Here is a 20195-nt window from a genome sequence, read left to right as displayed (position 1 = left end):
TTTTTCCCGATTTAAAATTTTTCCTAAATTAAAAAAAAATTACTATTAAAACCTAACACAAGAAGCTCAACAGACTGCAATCGACCCTAGGTTATACTCCATGCACCAAGTAAATACCAGCTATCACAACTATGATCTCCGCCGTAAGCACATTTGAAGTAGGCATTTTTGTCAATTTATACAAATCTTATAACCATTTATTAAAATTCGTGCATCAGATTATAAATTTTGTGGATGGGGGATTGTTTATTTGCAGCTAACCTAAAAAGCCCAACTACAAGCTTTCAAATATGCAATTGGCCCAAAAGCCCACTTTGAGGCCCAATATCTCAGTATTCACCACGGCAAACCCTAATTCGCTAAACCCTAAAAATCATCCCTTTAAATCCACACACAAAACCCCCCATTTTCACACCTGTGCTCAAAATCATTAACCAAATATGTCGAAGCGGGGTGTGTTATTATCTGCGTTTCTTCAATTTCTTAGTTCGATTCCAAAATTTCTAGAGAAAGTTGCTTAATTTTGCTTGAAATCATTGCTTCAGGGCGCGGAGGAACGGCCGGAAACAAGTTCCGGATGTCGCTGGGTCTGCCGGTGGCGGCAACGGTGAACTGCGCTGATAACACCGGCGCCAAGAATCTCTACATTATTTCCGTCAAGGGGATCAAAGGAAGGCTGAACAGGCTGCCATCGGCTTGCGTGGGAGATATGGTGATGGCCACGGTGAAGAAAGGGAAGCCTGATTTGAGGAAAAAGGTCATGCCCGCCGTTATTGTGAGGCAGCGGAAGCCTTGGAGGCGAAAGGATGGCGTGTTCATGTATTTTGAAGGTGAGGCTTTCCCCCATTTTTGCAGTTAGTGAATTGTATGTTTGAATTATGGTTTCTAGCTTAAACCTGCATTTTGTGATATTATGCGTAAATTTTGATCAGATCATGTTGGTTTGTGAAATTAGGTAATTTGATTTAGTGTTGTGATATTGGTGAGAACTAATTGCTTTGGGTGATGTATGATAGAAAAGAAGGTATTTTTTGAGCTCATGCGTCCGATTGTCAGCATACTAGTACTTGTTAATTTAGTTTGTAAATTACCGAATAATTTATAGGATCTCGAATCTCTTTTTGGATCTCACTTTTCACGGTTTGTGCATTTTTGTATCATATTACCAGACCTTAGTCATGTATCCATCTTTGTATAATGGTGCCGATACAGTTACGTGTCTGGAAAATTAAATGGATCCTTCGTTACAGGTGTGATTATGCTCAAAGCTTATACCTGCTCCATTAGGAACCAACATTTTTCTTCTTTCATATTTAGTGCATGTATTAGGAAATGAGTTGGCCATTTTTTTTAATTAATTTGAGTTTGTATCCTGATGTAAGAAATAACCTTTTACGTCTTAGTTGCTTGATATGATGTTTTTATATTCAATGTGGAGGATTTGTATGGAATGGTTGTGTTATGCTCATCTTCATATTGTTGAATTTGCAGATAATGCTGGTGTTATTGTAAACCCAAAGGGAGAAATGAAAGGTAAATTTAGCATATGAGATGCTTTTAAATATCAAAGAGTAATTTAGTATTGATGTCTTGCTTCGTGGGCTGCAGGTTCTGCTATTACGGGTCCAATTGGAAAGGAATGCGCCGATTTGTGGCCGAGGATTGCTAGTGCTGCAAATGCCATTGTTTGAGCAACCTCTCGTCTACCAACAGCTCTATGAACAGCTTATTGCCTATGAAGTCTCAAGTCTGTGATTTCTTGAGAATTATGCCTTTACATATGTGATTTCGATTGGTGGTTTTACTGTTAATATAATTCTCTATTCTCTATTTGACGACCTGAAATGTTTTATATTAATGTTTTTAGAATTTGTGGTTCGCCTGCTTGGTACAGTTAAGTGCCATTTATTTTGAGTCGGAGTAGAGGATATACATATCAATTTTACCCTGTTTAACTTGCATTTATTTATTCATAATCAATTTAATAATATCCTCAACATGTGACTCTTTCTCCATAATAAAATTTGATGTAGCATTTTATTTTTTCTATTTCAAAATGAATGGCAAGTTCGACCTTAGTTGAATTAAGGTTGAAAAAGTAAGAAATATTCCTAAATTTCTTTTACGATGGCCCATGCCACAACCCACTTGCATTGTTCATTCATAGTGAATGAAAAATGCATTAATTTTCAAAATCAATGTTAATTTAAGTTGCCAGGCTGAATAGCACAAGTCATCACTGAGGAAAACAAATCCATGGTGACAAACCCACTCAAACCCATGTGGCCAACATGAACAAGTATTCACATATAAATACAAAGCAATCCAAAAAAAAATCAATCATCAACATTTATCAAATGGCAAGAAATGTAGAAGCTTTTAATCTCTCCACTGTCCCTTACTAGAAGAAAAATGGTTGGGGGTGAGGGCAAGTAATCAGAGTTTTTATTATGTGTTTGTGTCATGTGTTGATTCTTGATTTATGGTGCATGGTAGTGAAGCTGAAGTCGATGTGCAGCGGCGCTGGAATAGTTGAAAGGGCAAGGGATGAAGATCATTTTGACATAGCCCTGTTCTGACTTTTATGATGGGGTCTAGGCAAACTAAAAAATTAAGGCTCTTTGCTTTCAACACTTGAATTCCCGTTAGGCTGTAGCAAGAAGATAAAAAGCAATTAAAAAAGAAAAGATAAAATAAAAACAAATTAATAACCGGTCATTGAAAAGGTTTACAAACCAACTTCCGACAATTGAGACACTCTTATTACTCCATGTTGACATGTGTCACCATGTAATTGGATTATTCAATTAATTTTATTAAAATTATAAGTTGTGTATGTGGAAGAGAGAGAAATATATTTTAGGTGTATAATTGAATTAAATTATAAATTGTGTATGTGGAAAAAAAAATTAAAAAGTTGGGTTTGTACAATTTGTTGATAAAGATAGTCCGAGTCAAATTAGATTTGTATGGCCTCTTTCAGTTGGAGTGATTTATTTTGTTTTAAATATACGAGTAGGCTTTTTGGGGCCATAGGTGCTCGTACCTCTTACCTATGCCTACTCTCGCCGTCTCTAAGTGTAATTTTGAGAAGGAGGAGGGCGGAAGCAGTTGATCAATGGAGCAGCATTTAAGGCCTTCCCACTGCTAATACTAAAAGGACCTTCACATCTTCTATTTATTGCTGTTTCTTTCACTTCTAATTTTTAAAGACATTTTGAGCTGGAGATCTTGGGTGTGTCACAATTCTATCAATCTTGAATAAACATCAACAGAATACTTCTTGGGATTTTACTTCCTCGCTCCTAACTACGAATGTTACAACACGAGTGGGGATGGATAAAATAGGAACTAAGTTGGACAAAGTAAGCACTATTGTATATAGAATTAAACAATATCAGAAAATAATCATTACCGTATATATAAATAAACATAGTTCCTAAATTCCTTCAGGACAAATGTTAGCTACAAGGGCTCACTGAACATAACATCTCGTCTACTCTTAAGCAGACTAACATATATCTGCTCTCTTGATTATTTTCAACACTACATAACCACAGCTCCATTTTGACTTACTCCATCTTTTTTTCACCCTGAGTTTGCATCCTCGCAAAGTACTCAAACAAACTGCCATCAAAGCAGCGCCTCACCGCTTCTTTTGACAGCAAACCCTCTCGATCTCTAGCTAGCATGTAGAGGACAATCCATTCCATCTTACTCAAAATCCTGCAACCTCAACATCAAAAAACAAATGAAAAAAAAAGAAGGTAAAAGTGGCTGCATCTTCAATCACCCTCACCATCCAATGAAGTCCAAGGCGTTTCTGTTGGCTTCAGTCATGTTCCACACTTCTCTAAAGGTAAGCTTATCCGGAAATGTTTTAGCATGCTTGCTAAAGATGTTCTCGAAATTCACAGGGGAGTATCTGGAAATCGAACTACTTGTTATCCATGGTGCATGCTTCACAGTTTAACCAAGGCACAGGAACATGATTGCATACCTTCCTTCCGTGTCATAAGTTGCAGAATCACTTCCGTGTTTTCCCTTGTGTATATTGGATATGTATATGGGGAATAAGGGAGAAGGAAGCCATCCCTATACAATTGAGTGACTCAAGTGTTATGTTGAGGAAATTATGCTTGTCAATAATGTATGCAGTCATTTGCTAATATTAACACAATGTAGTTACTTGTTTGACATCTGAGACTATGAAAAGAGTTGAATAAAAGATTAAGGTCTCAATTACTGAATGAAACCACCAACAAAAAATCAATGTTGATGGAACGTTCATTAGACATCAGATGGAGCATAAGTTTTTATTGTGGCATTTTATGTAAAAAGCCGACAAACTATATCATGTATGCTTGTCTATACTGCAAACAAAATAAGCAACAGACCTAGCATACCAGAAATAACATTTGAGATGACGACAGATCTGCATATAGAACAATTACTTACTGGGAGTGTAGGATAACTCATAACCACATTGATGAAAATACCCAAAAAGAGTGATAAAACAACATTGAACCCAATTTTCCGGCATCCTACAAAAGTGTGGTTAGAAATAAATGTCAATATCCATCCACATTGCTAACTGTGTGAAAAAGACCCAAGAGTTGTGAATTAAAAATTGAATAATTGTTATCGCTTTCTCATATAAATTATAATAGACTGCGGCAGATGCAAAATCATCGGTGTGTCCAATTCTGCAGGGATGTTGTCATGCCCCTTAGTGCACCTCAAACGCAAGTATAACTTAATATTCATTCTTGGATATGAATATTATCCAATTGTCATCAACAAAAAGTGCTGAATGAAATCCTACTAGTTAATCATAATCATGAAGTAGTAGCAAAAAATATCCTTTCCCAAAAGCTCCACATCAATGGAAAACAAAGTAAATCAAGGAATGAAAATTACCAGCATAGGTTTCCCATGGATAAATGATACCGTTGCTGTCTAGATCAAAGAAAGCAGCATGCTGCTGCAGGACACTCATATCACGATGCGTACGCCCCGGAGTTCCATCAGGGTGTTCCATATCAGAAGCAACCAATCCTCTCACCATATCTGAAATTCCATTTCACAAAAGACCAAAGAAAAGAAAAACAATAATGAGTCTCCTGACACACTTATATACTAACAAAATTCACAAAGATGTTTACAGTAGATAGTACTACTATCATAGTAGTAACAATTAATTTTAAAAATGCACCAATATTTTGACAAGTGTAGCTCCAAGATACACAAATTATACATATTGAAAGTAAGAAATCGGGTGCGGATTCTCTGCTGTGGGATAATATAAAGCAGAAGGTGCTGTATGAAGAGTTTGAAACAATTTAACCGTTTCAACTTTCAATGGTTTAAACGAATGAAAGAGAATGAGAGAAAACAATCCGTACGGAAAGAAAAGAGGGAAAGATGTTTCAGCGCTTCGACGACAATTTATGGGAACGAAGCTATTTCGGTGCGAGGTGAATTAATTACTGAGGAATTGCTGTGGAACGAGCAGCGTCTGCTGTGTTTCTCCCACGCAGAGGATCCGAACCCAAAAAAATCCTATAGCTTAGCAGCTACTTCAAAATCGATAACAAGGCTCACAAATCCAAGAAAAATATACCACCATTAAATTTACATATTATCTCATTTTGTAGACACATTGAGCGTATTAGTGAAATTGAACGGAAAGAGGGAGAAAAACTCACAGGGTTTCGGAATTGAAGTTTCTAGGTCTGTGCGCACCGGGCGCTTGGTCGTCACCGGCGCAAGATGCGCCACCGGAGACAAGGCCGGATTTTTGTCCACAGCAGCCATCACTCTCCTCTAAACACGCTGCACTAATTCCTACGCAAACCCAAAAACAAATCGAATGTGATTTTCTGCTAAGAATCCCACAATTGATCTACGCAATTCGCATCATGCAAGTGTTGTATTTATGTTGTGCAGCAGAGAAAGAGTTTTGGTGTTTCCTCGTGTCAAGAAGCTCAACAAGCCTACTCAAATTTTGATTGGTGAGAATCGTGAGATGAGAGTTACGTGATCGAAATAGTTGATGCGACAACAACTTGTTTGAAACTTAATTAATGCAACATAAGTTAAAAATTTTGAAACAATGAACTTGAGAATCTTATATATTCCATTTTAGGTGTCAGAGAGTTCCGTAATGGAAATAGTTAAAATGCAACTTGTTTGATAGATAAAGAATGCAACGAAACTCTTTTTTTTTTTTTTTCTATAAAATTAATTTTAAAAATTGTGTGAAATGATGAATTCGAATATTATATTTTTAATTTTAAGCATTAATTACATTATTATTAAATCAACGACACATTTTTTTTTAACTGTTGAAGCAATCAATGCAACAAAAATGCTAATCTTTCTATTTGGAAACATACATAGTCTACACATACATAATACTCTTCAAATTTAAACTGGCTCAATTTATTTTTTGATAACTCAATTCAAATTATTATCATGACTAAATTGTCCTTAATCTATATTTGGAAGTTCCTAAAACATACTCCCTCCGTCCACAAAACAAGTTCACATTTGCCTCTAAATTTTTGTCCACAAAACAAGTTCACACTCTGATTTTTGAACATATTTATCATCTCTTACTTTTAAAATTACTACACTTTACCTATTAGGTCCACCTTATTCCACCATTACTTATGTAATTAGTCTCCCCCAAACTAATTATTATTATTATTATTATTATTATTATTATTATTATTATTATTATTATTATTATTATTATTATTATTATTATTATTATTATTATTATTATTATTATTATTATTCTTGTTGTTGTTGTTGTTGTTATTGTTATTTTTTTATTGTTATTATTATTATTATTGTTGTTGTTGTTGTTGTTGTTGTTATTATTATTATTATTATTATTATTGTTATTGTTATTGTTATTGTTATTTTTATTTTATTATTGTTATTGTTGTTGTTGTTGTTATTATTATTATTATTATTGTTGTTGTTGTTGTTGTTGTTGTTGTTGTTGTTATTATTATTATTATTATTGTTGTTGTTATTGTTATTGTTAAATGCCTTTAAGCTAATGAAAAAATTAGTAAAAGTAATCAAAACACATTAAAACTACATTTTTAGTCTTTTACACCACATTTACATCACCTTTTTCAACTTTCTTAGTTTCCGTACCGAACACCAAATGTGAACTTGTTTCGTGAATGGAGGGAGTATTTTTCTTTTTTCAACTTCAATAATTTTTGAAAGTTATTGATTTATTTCCCAAGGAGAGCCACTTTTGTTTTTGGAAATGATATCTATCAATATTATTATTTATTTTATTTTATTTAACATACAATATTATACGGTCATTAACAAGAAGCAATTTTAAATTTCCAGCATGTTTTTTTTTTTAAATTTATTACACTCAAAGAAATAAAAACACACTCACACCCTAACCTTCTAAGTGATTCGAACCCTCCGATTTATTGGTTAAAGGAGAAGCGTCTTTATCAAGAGACTGCGCTTCATCGTCATATTAGGAACACTGTGATAATATACGAAAACCCCAATTCACAAACAAACAATTCCTAGATTCATAACATCAAGCAAACATAAACGTATCCAACAAAATCCTAAGAAAAGTTGAATTATACATAAACAAGTGGTGTTTATCTCAGCACAAGTTTCTTACAAAACACAAACTACCCCAAAAATTGTGAGAGTTTAAGCAAACATGCTACAAAACAGAAAAAGGAGAAACATCACACATTCGGCAAAGGGATGAAAACAGAGGCAAATTGAGCGATACCCAGATGCTAAAAATGTGATATGTAGCGGAAGTCGGGCGTTTAATTTGAAATAAAATTGAGATACAAAGTGAAGGGACTTGATACGGATTTGGATGAATAAAAATATCTTCTTACGCCAAGTAAACGTGATTTGGATTTCCACCAAACGTGGAAGGTCACAGTGGCTCAACAATTTTGACAACAAACTTGAGTATAATTGGTGCAATAAATGGTGAAGAAATTGGTGTATTTGAGCATTGCCGACTTGAGAGATTGGCAGGCAGATAAATATGTGGGCAGTAATATGATTATGAGTAATGGTAACTAGATATGGGGCGGTCACCGTACCGGAGTCCTCCGTCGCGCGCACGTAGACTTCGTCCGGATTTCTCCACTCAACCGATAAATCCCATGCAACGATCAATCATCCAATATAATCACTATATTGCACAACAAACCAGTCGATTGAAACACCAATATGATATATCAATTTTTTTTCCGCAAAATTAGGTCAATTATTTGAAATTTCAGTGTTTTTGGGCTACCTTCGGTTCCAATTTAGCATCTATAGGCCACATTTTGAACCATATTTGGGCTCAAATGTGGCCCGAAATAGTTCAATTAGACTCAAATGTGTTCACGGACGCCGAAATTTAAAATAATTGGTTTATTTTTGCAAATTCAAAAAAAATTGGCCTATTTTTGCTAACTGCCTTAAAATAGTGGCTCTCTATCAAACAAAGATGTCGCTGACTGATTTCTAGCTAGGAATAACATAGACCAAGTATCATACAACCAATATAAGAAATGATAAAAGAAATAGAATACATCTTGTAAGAAATGATAAAAGAAATAGTAGCGGAAACATTTACCAATTTTACTTGTTTTAAGAAAGATATTAAGCTTAAGACATTTGACTACTTAATAAAAAATAAAGGAGTAAATAAAGACTTAGCAAGAGTTTGAAGTATACTTTTCCCTATTATGGGATATTACAGACTCAGACGAATTAAATAAAAGGGGTTTTATCAGAGTTATGCTGCGAAATGTGTTACTATATGTATGGAGACATATAGCAGGGAGCTAAATTACTTATAGAGTCATACACAAAGGGAAGCAAGAGATAAGAATGACAACAGCTCACTGACAAATCCAACAGCCTGTAGGCACATGAATTTTAAAAGAATTAAAGATTTTTTTTATTAATTTTATATCTTTGTTTATTTTGGAAATCTTATGAAATTCAAGATTATATATGATATATTATTGATAAAGATATTACTATATCTCAAAGATAAAGATCAATTTCTTTGACAACAAGTCAAATCTTAATATTGATATATCAATTTTCAAGAGCCAATAGGATCCAACCCTAAGCACATAATTATGCGGGCTCTGGCCAAAGCCTGACTCTTCCTAAAACTACAAATAGGGGTCTCCATATCAGTTCTAAACACACCAAATCATAATGCAAGAGCTCAAGAATTGGATGAGAATTCTCTACAACGAACTTCTTTCCAATATTAAAGGTGTCCCATCAAGGTTCAAGGCATTCTCCATGGAAGCAGCTCAAAGCTCAAATCAAGCCCAACGATCGATCCAGAAATAAGGCGTAGGCCCTCTGCATCAACGTTATAAAGCCCAAAGCTCAAAGTTCAAGGTGTTCTTCGTGGAAGCAGCTCAAAACTCAAATCAAACCCAACGTTCAATCTAGAAATAAGGCGTAGACCCTCTGCATCAACATTATAAGGTTCAAAGCTCAAGGTTTAAGGCGTTCTTCATGGAAGCAGCCCAAAGCTCAAGTCAAACACAACGTTTTTATCGTGAATAAGAGAATTTGAAATACTTGTTCATGCTTTTCTGTCATAAAATCATTTCTATAATAAGAAGAATATCAGTCTGCATACGATAATGTGTATGTGCCAACTATGAGCAATATAATTATTTCTATCATTAGGTGAAGAGAATAAGGCCTCCTTCGAATCACCATGACCGGCCGACTAGAGTCGGCTCACGATCACTACTTTGCACACAAAACACATACTGTCATCTAGATCAGTCAAGGGCTGACTTCATAATATCATGTCTTTCATTGATGCAATCACAACATGACATATCGTTATCATCAATAATATACATTTGGCAAGTTGACAATTTACATAGTTCTAATACTGCTTTAAACTCATGCATTATTTTCATAAGTAAAGTTTGAACTCATTTTTGTGAGAGCGCTATTCACAAATAGAGTGATAGTAAAGTCCACCTGATAAGGTGCTCGCGGCGTAAGTCTCAGAAGTGCTATCGCCTGATGTCGCCCGAACCTTCAGTGGTGCACGTGATTTAGGTTACCATGTGACAAAATAAACTTTAGTTAGAAATACTCCAACTAATATCTCAGCACTTATAACCTCACATGTCCTATTTTCATCTTATAACTTCTTAACTGCTTACCCAATTGGACTTCTTAAGTAATTAGATATCTTATTTAATAATAAGATTATGAGATTCATTACTAGTTCATATGTCTATGTGTGGCTAGTATGTTGTTTTTTTTTCGATAAAGTGTGGCTCGTATGCTTTTATCCTAGGCTTTGGTAATAAACTGACTTTATTTGATTCAATTAATCAAGACTTATTTTATCATTTCATGTTCTTGTGTTTATTATTTGCTTAATTGATTAACCACCACTTTTGTATGATTATTGGCTTTAATTTGAACCCTGGACTAAGAACACATAACATTTTTGTCAATATAAGTTAAAAGAACTTGAGACTTGTGTGAAAACTTTAATCCTAGGAACTTTTAGAAGTTATATGTTTAAAAGTGATTCAGGGACGATAGTCTTGCATGTAATTCATGGTTTGAGTGTGTATAGCTTAATTGATTAACCACCACAAATGAGTGTGTATAGATTAATTTTGAGATTGTCTTAAGAGGAACTTGTCATTGATAGATTGAATTGAATTTATCTGATTTTCCGAATCTGTTGAAACCATAGCCTTGAAACCATATGCAATAGAAACATTAGAAAAGCAATATAAAAGTTTAACAAAATCGAGAACTTCATCAATCGACTGCATTTGTGGTAAACACGCATTTATAACTAGGGGTGATCATTTGAATTTCGGATCGAATTTTTACCCAATTCGATCTTATCCAAAAATTCAAAATTTTCCTAAAATTCAATTCGATCATAACCATATTATCCAAAAATCTGAAAAATTTCGGATAAAATCCAATCCGAACCGAAAATCCAAAACGTTAAAAGAAATTCGAAATGTGAAAAAAAATTTCGAAAACCGAATAAATCCGAAAAATCCGAAACGCATATCAATTATCAACCTAACCAATTGATGAGGAGTAATACGTGCAGAGTAGGGAAGGAATACGAATCAGAGAAATCAACTCCATCAGAGAAGTCATCCACATCAGAGGAGTCCTTCATGCCAGAGAAGTCATTACCGCCAGAGGAGACGCCCTTGCCAGAGAAGACGTGTTTACCAGAGGAGTCCTTCATGCCAGAGATGTCAACATCACCAGAGAAGACGCCTTCGCCAGAAAAGACATTTCCATCAGAGGAGCCAATAAACGCGCGGGAAGGTCTCCCGCATATTATCGAAATTACCAGCGTACCCTTCCACCACGCAAGACGCATGCACCGAAGATGTTTTTACTATTTTACCCCTCCGCTTGTAAATCTATAAATAGGGCCCGAGCTCGTGTACTGTGATTTTACGCTCTCTCATATTTTCGAATACAATAGTTGTTTTCTTTCTCGTGCAAGGTTTCCGATCAGCTATTTTTACTCTTTCCAGCCTTCTCGACTAGGTAGAATTTTATGTTTTCCCTTTATAGATTTAGGTGTTGGTTTCGTAAACACCAACTGGCGCCGTCTGTGGGAAGGCTACTGAATTAAGACGTGAGGTTACGGTCGCCGGCGTACGCAGATCTGTGAATTCAATCGGATTTGCGGGCGTTGGCACCGATTGGTCCGATAATCCGGATATCCAGCTGTGTTTAATCGTTTAATTGCGTTTTCTGGTTTAATATGTGGTTAATCTGCTGAGCTCTGCGTTGATTTATGTTTTGGGTGCATGGGGAAAGGTGGCGACGGGCGTAAAACATGAATCAGGGGAAATTTACGTTTATTTACCGTTTGTTTGGGGTAGTTATCTGCGAATAAGGGGTTCTCTTGTAGAATTGAGGTTCTCTTCGCCGATCTAATGTTTTGCATGAGGAAATTGTGATTGGGTGCTCTGTTCCGATTGTGTTCGTCGTTTCCTTATGGATCCCCGATATTTTGGGTTTATGTTGCTTGTATGTGGTTGTTTTGCGTGTTAATACGATAATTGTGGGCGATCTTCGTGTTTTATCTTGTTTTCGGTAAAGCGTGTGGTTATTACTGTTAATTCATGGGTTTACATCGATAATACGCCGATTAATACTTTGCTTCTGGTGTGCTCGGGTTCGCGTTGCTAATCCGTGGGTATTCTTTGTTTGCAATTGATAATTACAGTTACTTCCTATGTTTTGGTGACTAATCCTCGCTTTGTATCGCTGAATCGGGGGTGATAATCTGTTTTTGTTACGTTAGTTCTGTGCCGGGGGCTTATAGACGTTTTTCGTTTAAGGAATGGGGTTTATGGGCGTTTTCCATGTTTTTCGTGGTTGATCTTCGATTTCGATGATTGAATTGGAAGTTCTGTTCTGTTCCTGATATATTGGGGTTTCTTGCTGTGGATCTATGGGTTTTGTGGCTAGTCTTCGATCTCAAGAGTATTTATTGTCATCGATGCAAGGGATTTACCTCAGTAATATGATAATTAAACACTTTGTCTTAGTTATGGTGAGATTCATATTGTTATTTTGTGGACGATCTTCACTTATGGGAAACTATTATTCATGTTCTCCATGTTTTCCTTGACTAATCTTCATATTATGGTAATATTTTACATAATTCTTTTTGTTATCATGTTTAATGAATCGTGCTAACATGTCTTCTGGTGGTTGCTCTGTTTGTACTTATCTCTGGGTATCTCGCGTCTGCTGGATTTTATTGAGGGCTCTGTTTTTCTCAATCTATACTCTGGGTTTATTTTCCAGAGTGTAGAATTACTCGGAACTTTTTAACGGTCTTTGTACCGGTGCTCGGGATTCTTTATTGGATTTCTTATATTGGGACTCCCATCGGTAACAGAGGGTTTGTTCTTTTGTCCTTGGGACTTTTCTCACTTTGCTTACATGTAGGTACCATGGGATCATCAGATGCTCACCGCAACCTGGAAAGGGAGTTCGACTCCGCTGCTCTCACCACTGAGGTGCCTGCCTCCTTGTTCACTGGCCTACAGGGCAATGCTGCCTTCGCTGCACCACCAGGGTTTCAGGCTATCTCCGCCACTCCGTTGACAGGGCTGAATGCAAGTCTCCAGAGATCTGCTCTGGTAACTCCGGGATCTGATATGCCAAGTTTAACTCCCGCGCCTGGAGCGGGACAGCTTACGTTTGGATCAATGGAACAGATGATGGCGCTGCTTCACTACTCCGCTGTGCGTCAGGCACTAGGAACTCCCATGTTGTCCACTGTTCCCACTGTAGCTCCACTGGTGGGAACGGCTACTTTGCAGGGCACTGAGGCCCCACCTCCCGCTGCTCAGGAGGTAAACGCTTTAGCAATCAACAAACAAGCTGCGATGCCTCTGGAAGTGCAAGGGGATCCGGCTGACAGGGAAGTGGAAAGAAGACCAGAGGGGAGCCGGGTCAGACTCAACAGTGTTGTTAGAAAGGAGAGGGTTGACGAGTCTGATAGTCAATCCGTCTCCCTGGTGTTCGAGGAAGAGAGACCAAGGGAGAAGGCTCGGTTAAAAAACCAAGTGTCTCAGCTGAAACATCAACTCCAGGATCTGGAGGAATCACTTAGGGAGAAATCCCGAAGGGAGGATAGGGAACAAAGGTCAGGAAAATCGCATCGGGTGGAGAAGTCCCATCGATCGGAAAAATCGCACTACACAGAGAGGTCAGAGGAGAGGGAGCTGGAGTATTCCTCTGGCAGACATGAATATAGAGTCCACAAGCGCCACACTCGTGATGCGCCCAGAGACAGAAGGGAGCAGGGGAGGCATAAGGGGGACAAGAGAGCTAAGACATCAAGGCTCCACCCGATCAACAACCGCAGTCCTTTCTCGGACGATATCTTGGCAGATACCTTGCCTAGAAGTTACAAGCCCATCTCACTGGATTACGATGGCACTACCGATCCGGAGGTACACCTCAATCGGTTTGAAGGGTTGGTTACGCTGCATATGTACACTGAGGGCATTAAGTGCCGAATCTTCTCCACTACTCTTACTGGACCGGCTCAGTTATGGTTTGGGACGCTGCCCCCAAATTCCATTCACTCTTTCGAAGAATTACAGACTCGTTTTTTGCGTCAGTTCGCGAGTTCACGGAGGGTAGGGAAGTCAGCCCTTTCGCTGATGGATATTAAGCAGGAGCAGGGAGAAACGCTACGGGAGTACACAGCGAGGTTTAACCTTGCCGCTCTGGAGGTGCCAGAGGCAGAATCGCAAATTAAAAACTGCGCCTATGTCAGAGGACTCAGGCCGGGGATCTTTTTTGACGAATTACAAATTCGACCAGCAAGGGATTTTGATGACATTATGGCAAGGCTGCCGGGTTATCTACAGTTGGAGGACGCCAAAATGGCGAGGAAGGTGGAAAATGAGAAACACAGAGTCAAGAAAGCTGAGGAAGCACCCGAAAGACAGAGACAGCAAGATAGGGCCCCATTCAGAGGGTTGCCTCCTAGGGTACTCCCACCCCAGGGAGGAATGCCATCTAATCAACAGCGCACAGTGAATGAAGTAACGCGGTTTACCGAATACACGCCCTTGATTAAACCACAAGAAGAAATTTTTCATCTAATAAAGGATCAGCCGTTCTTTAGGGCACCGGGGACCTACCGGACTGGGCCGCCGCAGGAAGGGCCTAACAATAAGTTGTGTGAATATCACAATTCCTTCGGGCATTACACGAAATATTGTGGGCACCTTAAGCACCAATTGGAGTTACTGGTACGTCAGGGATATCTCGACCATCTCATTGACAGGGGAAATGAAGGTCAGAGGAGGACTGATCAGAGAGATCAGCGAGATCAGAGGGATCAGAGAGATCAGCGAGATCAGAGGGATCAAAGAAATAACCGGGATCAGCGGCGAGAATAGGGGAACAACAATAGAGATCGCAGGCTTGATGACAACCAGGATAATCGCAGAGAGGGGGCAGACAGGCAAGCTCTTCCTCCTCCCCCGTATAGAAGGGAAGTTCACATGATTTGTGGGGAGAACGGGATGCCCACATCAAATAGGGCTAAAAAGCAAGTCGTCAGAGCAGTTAAAACAGGGTATTATCCTAAAAGGGTCATGAAAGTCACCAGCGCGGCAGAGGAGCCAGCAATCACTTTTGGAATAGAGGATATACGCACACTAATGTATCCGCATGATGATGCGCTGGTCATCACGGCGGACATTGCCGGCTGCATTATTCACCGTATTTTCGTGGATTCGGGCAGCGCTGTAAACATCTTGTATAAGGAATGTCTCCAAAATATGGGAAACGCTCATGTTGAGCCGACAAATGCTCCTCTGTATGGGTTTGGAGGAGAGATGGTCATGCCCCTGGGGTATGTAGAGCTGCCGTTGATTCTCGGCAATACAGCTGCAGGCAACAAAACAAGGATGGTACGGTTCTTAGTGGTAGATATGCCTAAACCCTCGTACAATGTCATACTCGGCCGGCCCGCCTTGACGGCGTTCAGGGCGGTTATCTCTTTGTTTCACCTAAAAATGAAGTTTCCAATCGAGGGAGGAAGAGTGGGAGAAGTTTGTGGCGATCAAACGACATCAAAAGCATGCCACGTACAAATGCTCACACAGTCAGCGGGGCAGAAAAGGGAAAGATGGACAGAGGGGTCGAATGCCCGGAAGAAGGGGAAAGTGGGCGAGGTGCATGCCCCAGCAGAGGAGCGCCAAGAGTTGGCGGATTTATTAAAAGACATAGACTCCACAGAGAAAACCGCGCTGGTGTCCACTAGCGATGTTTGCAATATGATAGAGTTATTTCCAGGGAAAGAGGGTTTCCAGACTAAGATTGGATCGGCCATGAGTGATCAAGTCAGAGAAGAGCTCATTGGTTGTCTTCGGCGAAATGCGGATGTGTTCGCTTTCAGCACCGCAGATTTGAAGGGAATCGATAGAGGGTTGGCGGAGCATTGCCTCAACGTGGACCCTAAGGTCAAGCCGGTAAAGCAACGGACAAGGAATTTTGGGGCTGAAAAGGACGCTGCCATCAGAGAGCAGGTCTATGAACTATTGAAAGCTGGGCATATTGTGGAAGTGCAATACCCAGAGTGGATCTCAAACGCGGTGATGGTACCCAAGAAAACGAATACTTGGAGGATGTGCGTGGATTTCAGAGATTTAAACGCTGCTTGTCCGAAGGACCACTATCCTCTGCCGAGGATTGATCAATTGGTGGACTCTACTTCAGGATGTGCCTTATTATCCATGATGGATGCGTACCAAGGGTACCATCAGGTAAAGATGAACAGGGGAGATATCGCCAAAACGGCTTTTGCCGTCTGTTGTGGAGTATACGGGTGGAAGAGTATGCCGTTTGGTCTGAAGAATGCAGGAGCCACGTATCAGCGGATGATGGAGAAAATTTTCAAAAAACAGCTTGCTAAGAATATCTCAGTGTACGTGGACGATATGCTCGTACGGAGTAACAGGGCAGAGGACCATGTGTCTGATCTGGAAGAGATCTTCACAGTAGTCAGAGATCACAGACTCATGTTGAACCCAGCCAAGTGCACTTTTGGGGTCACAACAGGGAAATTCTTGGGATATAAAGTCACACCAGCAGGGATTGAGGTCAACGCCGACAAGGTCAAAGCTATTTTAGAAATGACACCGCCCAGAGGAATCAAGGAGGTGCAAACTCTGAATGGGCGAATCACTGCTTTGAGCAGGTTTATATCGCGATCGGCAGAGCGAAGCATGCCGTTTTTCAAAGTGTTGAGGAAGGGAACCAAGTTTCTATGGACAGAGGAATGCCGAGCGGCGTTTGAGGATCTTAAAGTATACCTAGCAAAACTCCCAACTCTGACCAAGCCAGTTCCGGGAGAAACGTTGTATCTATACATAGCTATGGGGGAGGAGTCAATCAGCTCTGTGCTAATCAGAGAGGAGGGAAGTCATCAGAGACCCATCTATTTTGTCAGCAGAATTATTCAGGGCTCTGAGCTCAACTACACAGAGATCGAAAAGGCTGCTCTGGCGGTCATGATCACGGCAAGAAAGCTGAGGCCTTATTTCCTTTCACATCGAGTGGTGGTACGCACGTCTTTACCTTTTAAACAAGTTTTGGGACGCGTGGATTTGTCGGGAAGAATGGTTAAATGGGCTGTGGAACTAGGGGAATATGATGTAGAGTACGAGCCACGAACGGCGATCAAGGCGCAGGCATTGGCAGACTTCATACAAGAAACAACTCGTCGTCCCTTACCAGAGTTCTGGGTGGCTTGTGTGGATGGGTCAGTGACAAAAGAGGGGTGCGGAATTGGGGTACATATCACTTCGCCAGGATACGGAACATATCAGTTCGCTATTAAATTCACCTGTCGGTTATCCAACAATGAAGCAGAATATGAGGCCGTGGTCAGAGGGGCTCACATCTTGTCAGAGCTTAAAGCCGAGTGTGTCATTATAAAGACGGACTCCCAGCTGGTTGCACAACAGTTCTCGGGAAGTTATAATATCAAGGATCAGAGGATGAAGGCGTACCATACCAAAATTAACGGAATGAAAGAAAAGTTTATGGAATTCAAGCTCGAACAGATTTCTCGGGAGGAGAATACGAAGGCCGACCTACTGGCGCGCATGGCTAGCGCAGTAGAGCAAACTTGGAGCGACGAAATTATTCTACTCTGTGATACCAGAGAGATGGGGACTTCGCAGGTGTTCTCGGTAGAGATCAGGGATGATTGGCGGGCTCCGATCATACACTTCCTAAAGACAGGGGAGCGGCTAAGCAGAGAGTCCAACCAGAGGGCCCGTTATGAGAATTACTGTCTAATCAACGATCAACTCTTCAAACGATCTTTCACTCAACCTTTGCTAAAATGTTTATCTCCAGAGGAAGCTAATTTTGCTTTGCAAGAAATTCATACAGGTTGCTGTGGTGGGCATACGGGATTTCGGGATCTTGTGCGCAAAATTATCCGGGCCGGGTTCTATTGGCCTCATATCAACCAGGAAGCCAGAGAGTTCGTCCGCAAGTGTGAAGCTTGTCAGAGGCATGCCGGGAGAATCAACATACTAGGGGAGCCCATGGGTGTAATGTACGCTGCTTGTCCGTTTGACAAATGGGGCATTGATATAGTTGGGAAGTTGCCTACAGCACCTGGCGGGAAATGCTTTCTCATTGTGGCAGTAGATTATTTTTCTAAATGGGTCGAAGCTGAGGCTGTGAGCAAGATTGATGAAGTTACTGTGGAACGCTTCATCTGGAGGAATATCTGTTGCAGATTCGGAATGCCGCGAATCATAGTGTCTGATAATGGGACTCAATTTACAGGGCAGAGGATCGCGGATTTCTGTGATCGAATGGATATTACACAGCGGTTTGTCTCAGTGGCTCATCCACAGGCAAATGGACAAGTGGAATTAGCTAACAGGACCATATGTGAAGGAATCAAGAAGAGGCTAACTCAGAGCAGAGGGAAGTGGGTAGAAGAGCTGGACACCGTTCTCTGGGCTCACCGAACCAGTCCAAAAATGGCGACAGGGGAGGCACCATTCACGCTGGTGTATGGATCCAACGCGGTGATACCAGCAGAGGCACGACTAGAATCATACCGGATTACCGCGTATGACACTGAACACAATGAGGAGCTCCGCAGAGCAGATCTGGACTTGGTGGAAGCACAGAGGGAGGAAGCCCGTATCAGAGCGGCCAAGTACAAAGGCATCATCAAAGCGGGATATGACAAACGGGTCAGAGTGAGGAAATTGTCAAAGGGCGATTTGGTTCTCAAGCGCGCTGATGCGTTAAAGGCGGTGGGCAAGTTCGAGGCCAATTGGGAAGGGCCATACATCGTCACAGAGGTCTTGGGAGGCGATGCGTACATATTGTCGGATTCAGACGGCAGAGCTCTCCCCAGACCATGGAATATAAACACACTCAAAAAGTTCTATGTATAACTGCTTCTTAGCAGGAGTAATCACTTGTAGACCGGATACTCTTTTTCCCCACAGGGGTTTTAACGAGGTCCGGGGCCATAATATCAATAAAACAGATATGTGGTTCTAGGGAATTCCCTGGTGTTGTGTTTGTTTATTTCAATTCTTGTTTTCTTACATTACATATGCTACTTAACATGTTCGTGCAGAGCACTGCACATGTCACCAGAGGGGGGAGTAGGGTGTATACCCGTAATCCTCAATTTTTAAATTCAAAATGCAAACTGCTTCTTAGCAGGACAAGGGAGAAACAAATACAAAAACTGCTTCTTAGCAGGTCAAAGGGAAAGCAAGTATCAGGGATGGACGTCTCTTCTTCCACGATCCAACACTTCGAGTTCTCTTTCGCGGCCGGGACATGCTCATTTCTCAGATCTACTTCAGCTCCACCACACGCCTGCAGAATACCCAGAAAAATAACAAGTCAAAATGCTACAAAGAAGAAATACAGAAAAGGGGCAAACCAATGACTAGATCTGGGGAATCAATGCCCAGATCCGAGGAATCAACGCTCAGATCCGGAGAACCAACGTCTAGATCTGGGAAACCTGGTAATAACGCCCTCAAGCAAGGGAAGTCCGCTCATTACAACCACAAAGTTAGGGATCTGCACCAGAAGCACAGAGGAAAGGGCAGAGCCCTCAGGGATGTGAGTGTTCAGAGGGGAACTTCCCTTACTTGAGTGCTTTACAACCGATCTAGGGAGGCAAAATGTCGGCAGATCTAGGGTTTGAGAGAGCAGAAAGGGCAACGAGAAAATTTTCTTCAGGAACCTTGGAGATAAAACCCTCAGGCGGGGGGGAGTCCTGTTTTTTCAGTCACCAACGGGCGCCGGCGTACTTTCTCAAAAGGACTCGCTCCCCCGACTGAGGGCATTACAACCAAGATAAGAAAGCATTTTGAGCTAAAAAGATGGGAGATCTAGGGTTTGAGAGGAGAGCAGCTTAGGGCGGCGGAAATAAAATAAGGGACTATAAACTAGGTCATGAAGGATGGAGGGATATATATAGAGACGGTGTTGGGCCTGAGAAAGGGGGCAAGAGGTAATGGGCTTATGCGAAGGCATGGGCCGGAGAAGGGAGTAAGAAGTATTTGGGCCAACATGTTCATAACGGAGTATTGCAC

General features: G+C 40.3%; 2 protein-coding genes across 2 annotated transcripts; one reads left to right on the top strand and one right to left on the bottom strand.

The window, feature by feature from the left end:
* The first annotated feature begins 283 nt into the window (after window positions 1-283).
* LOC131001237 (60S ribosomal protein L23) lies at window positions 284-1830 on the top strand. Its single transcript, XM_057927564.1, has 4 exons — window positions 284-453; window positions 546-830; window positions 1492-1533; window positions 1609-1830. The coding sequence occupies exons 1-4, from the start codon at window positions 441-443 to the stop codon at window positions 1689-1691; spliced, it is 423 nt and encodes a 140-aa protein (XP_057783547.1). The 5' UTR covers window positions 284-440; the 3' UTR covers window positions 1692-1830.
* A 1526-nt stretch (window positions 1831-3356) lies between these two features.
* LOC131001236 (peroxygenase-like) lies at window positions 3357-6095 on the bottom strand. Its single transcript, XM_057927562.1, has 6 exons — window positions 5709-6095; window positions 4921-5070; window positions 4459-4544; window positions 4001-4095; window positions 3800-3925; window positions 3357-3726 (listed from the first exon to the last, which is right to left on the bottom strand). The coding sequence occupies exons 1-6, from the start codon at window positions 5815-5817 to the stop codon at window positions 3573-3575; spliced, it is 720 nt and encodes a 239-aa protein (XP_057783545.1). The 5' UTR covers window positions 5818-6095; the 3' UTR covers window positions 3357-3572.
* Window positions 6096-20195: the final 14100 nt, after the last annotated feature.

Source organism: Salvia miltiorrhiza, chromosome 8 (genome assembly GCF_028751815.1).
Source record: "Salvia miltiorrhiza cultivar Shanhuang (shh) chromosome 8, IMPLAD_Smil_shh, whole genome shotgun sequence".
Lineage (NCBI taxonomy): Eukaryota > Viridiplantae > Streptophyta > Magnoliopsida > Lamiales > Lamiaceae > Salvia > Salvia miltiorrhiza.
Note: the sequence above shows the minus strand (reverse complement) of the source record. Positions and strands in the feature narration are given on the sequence as shown.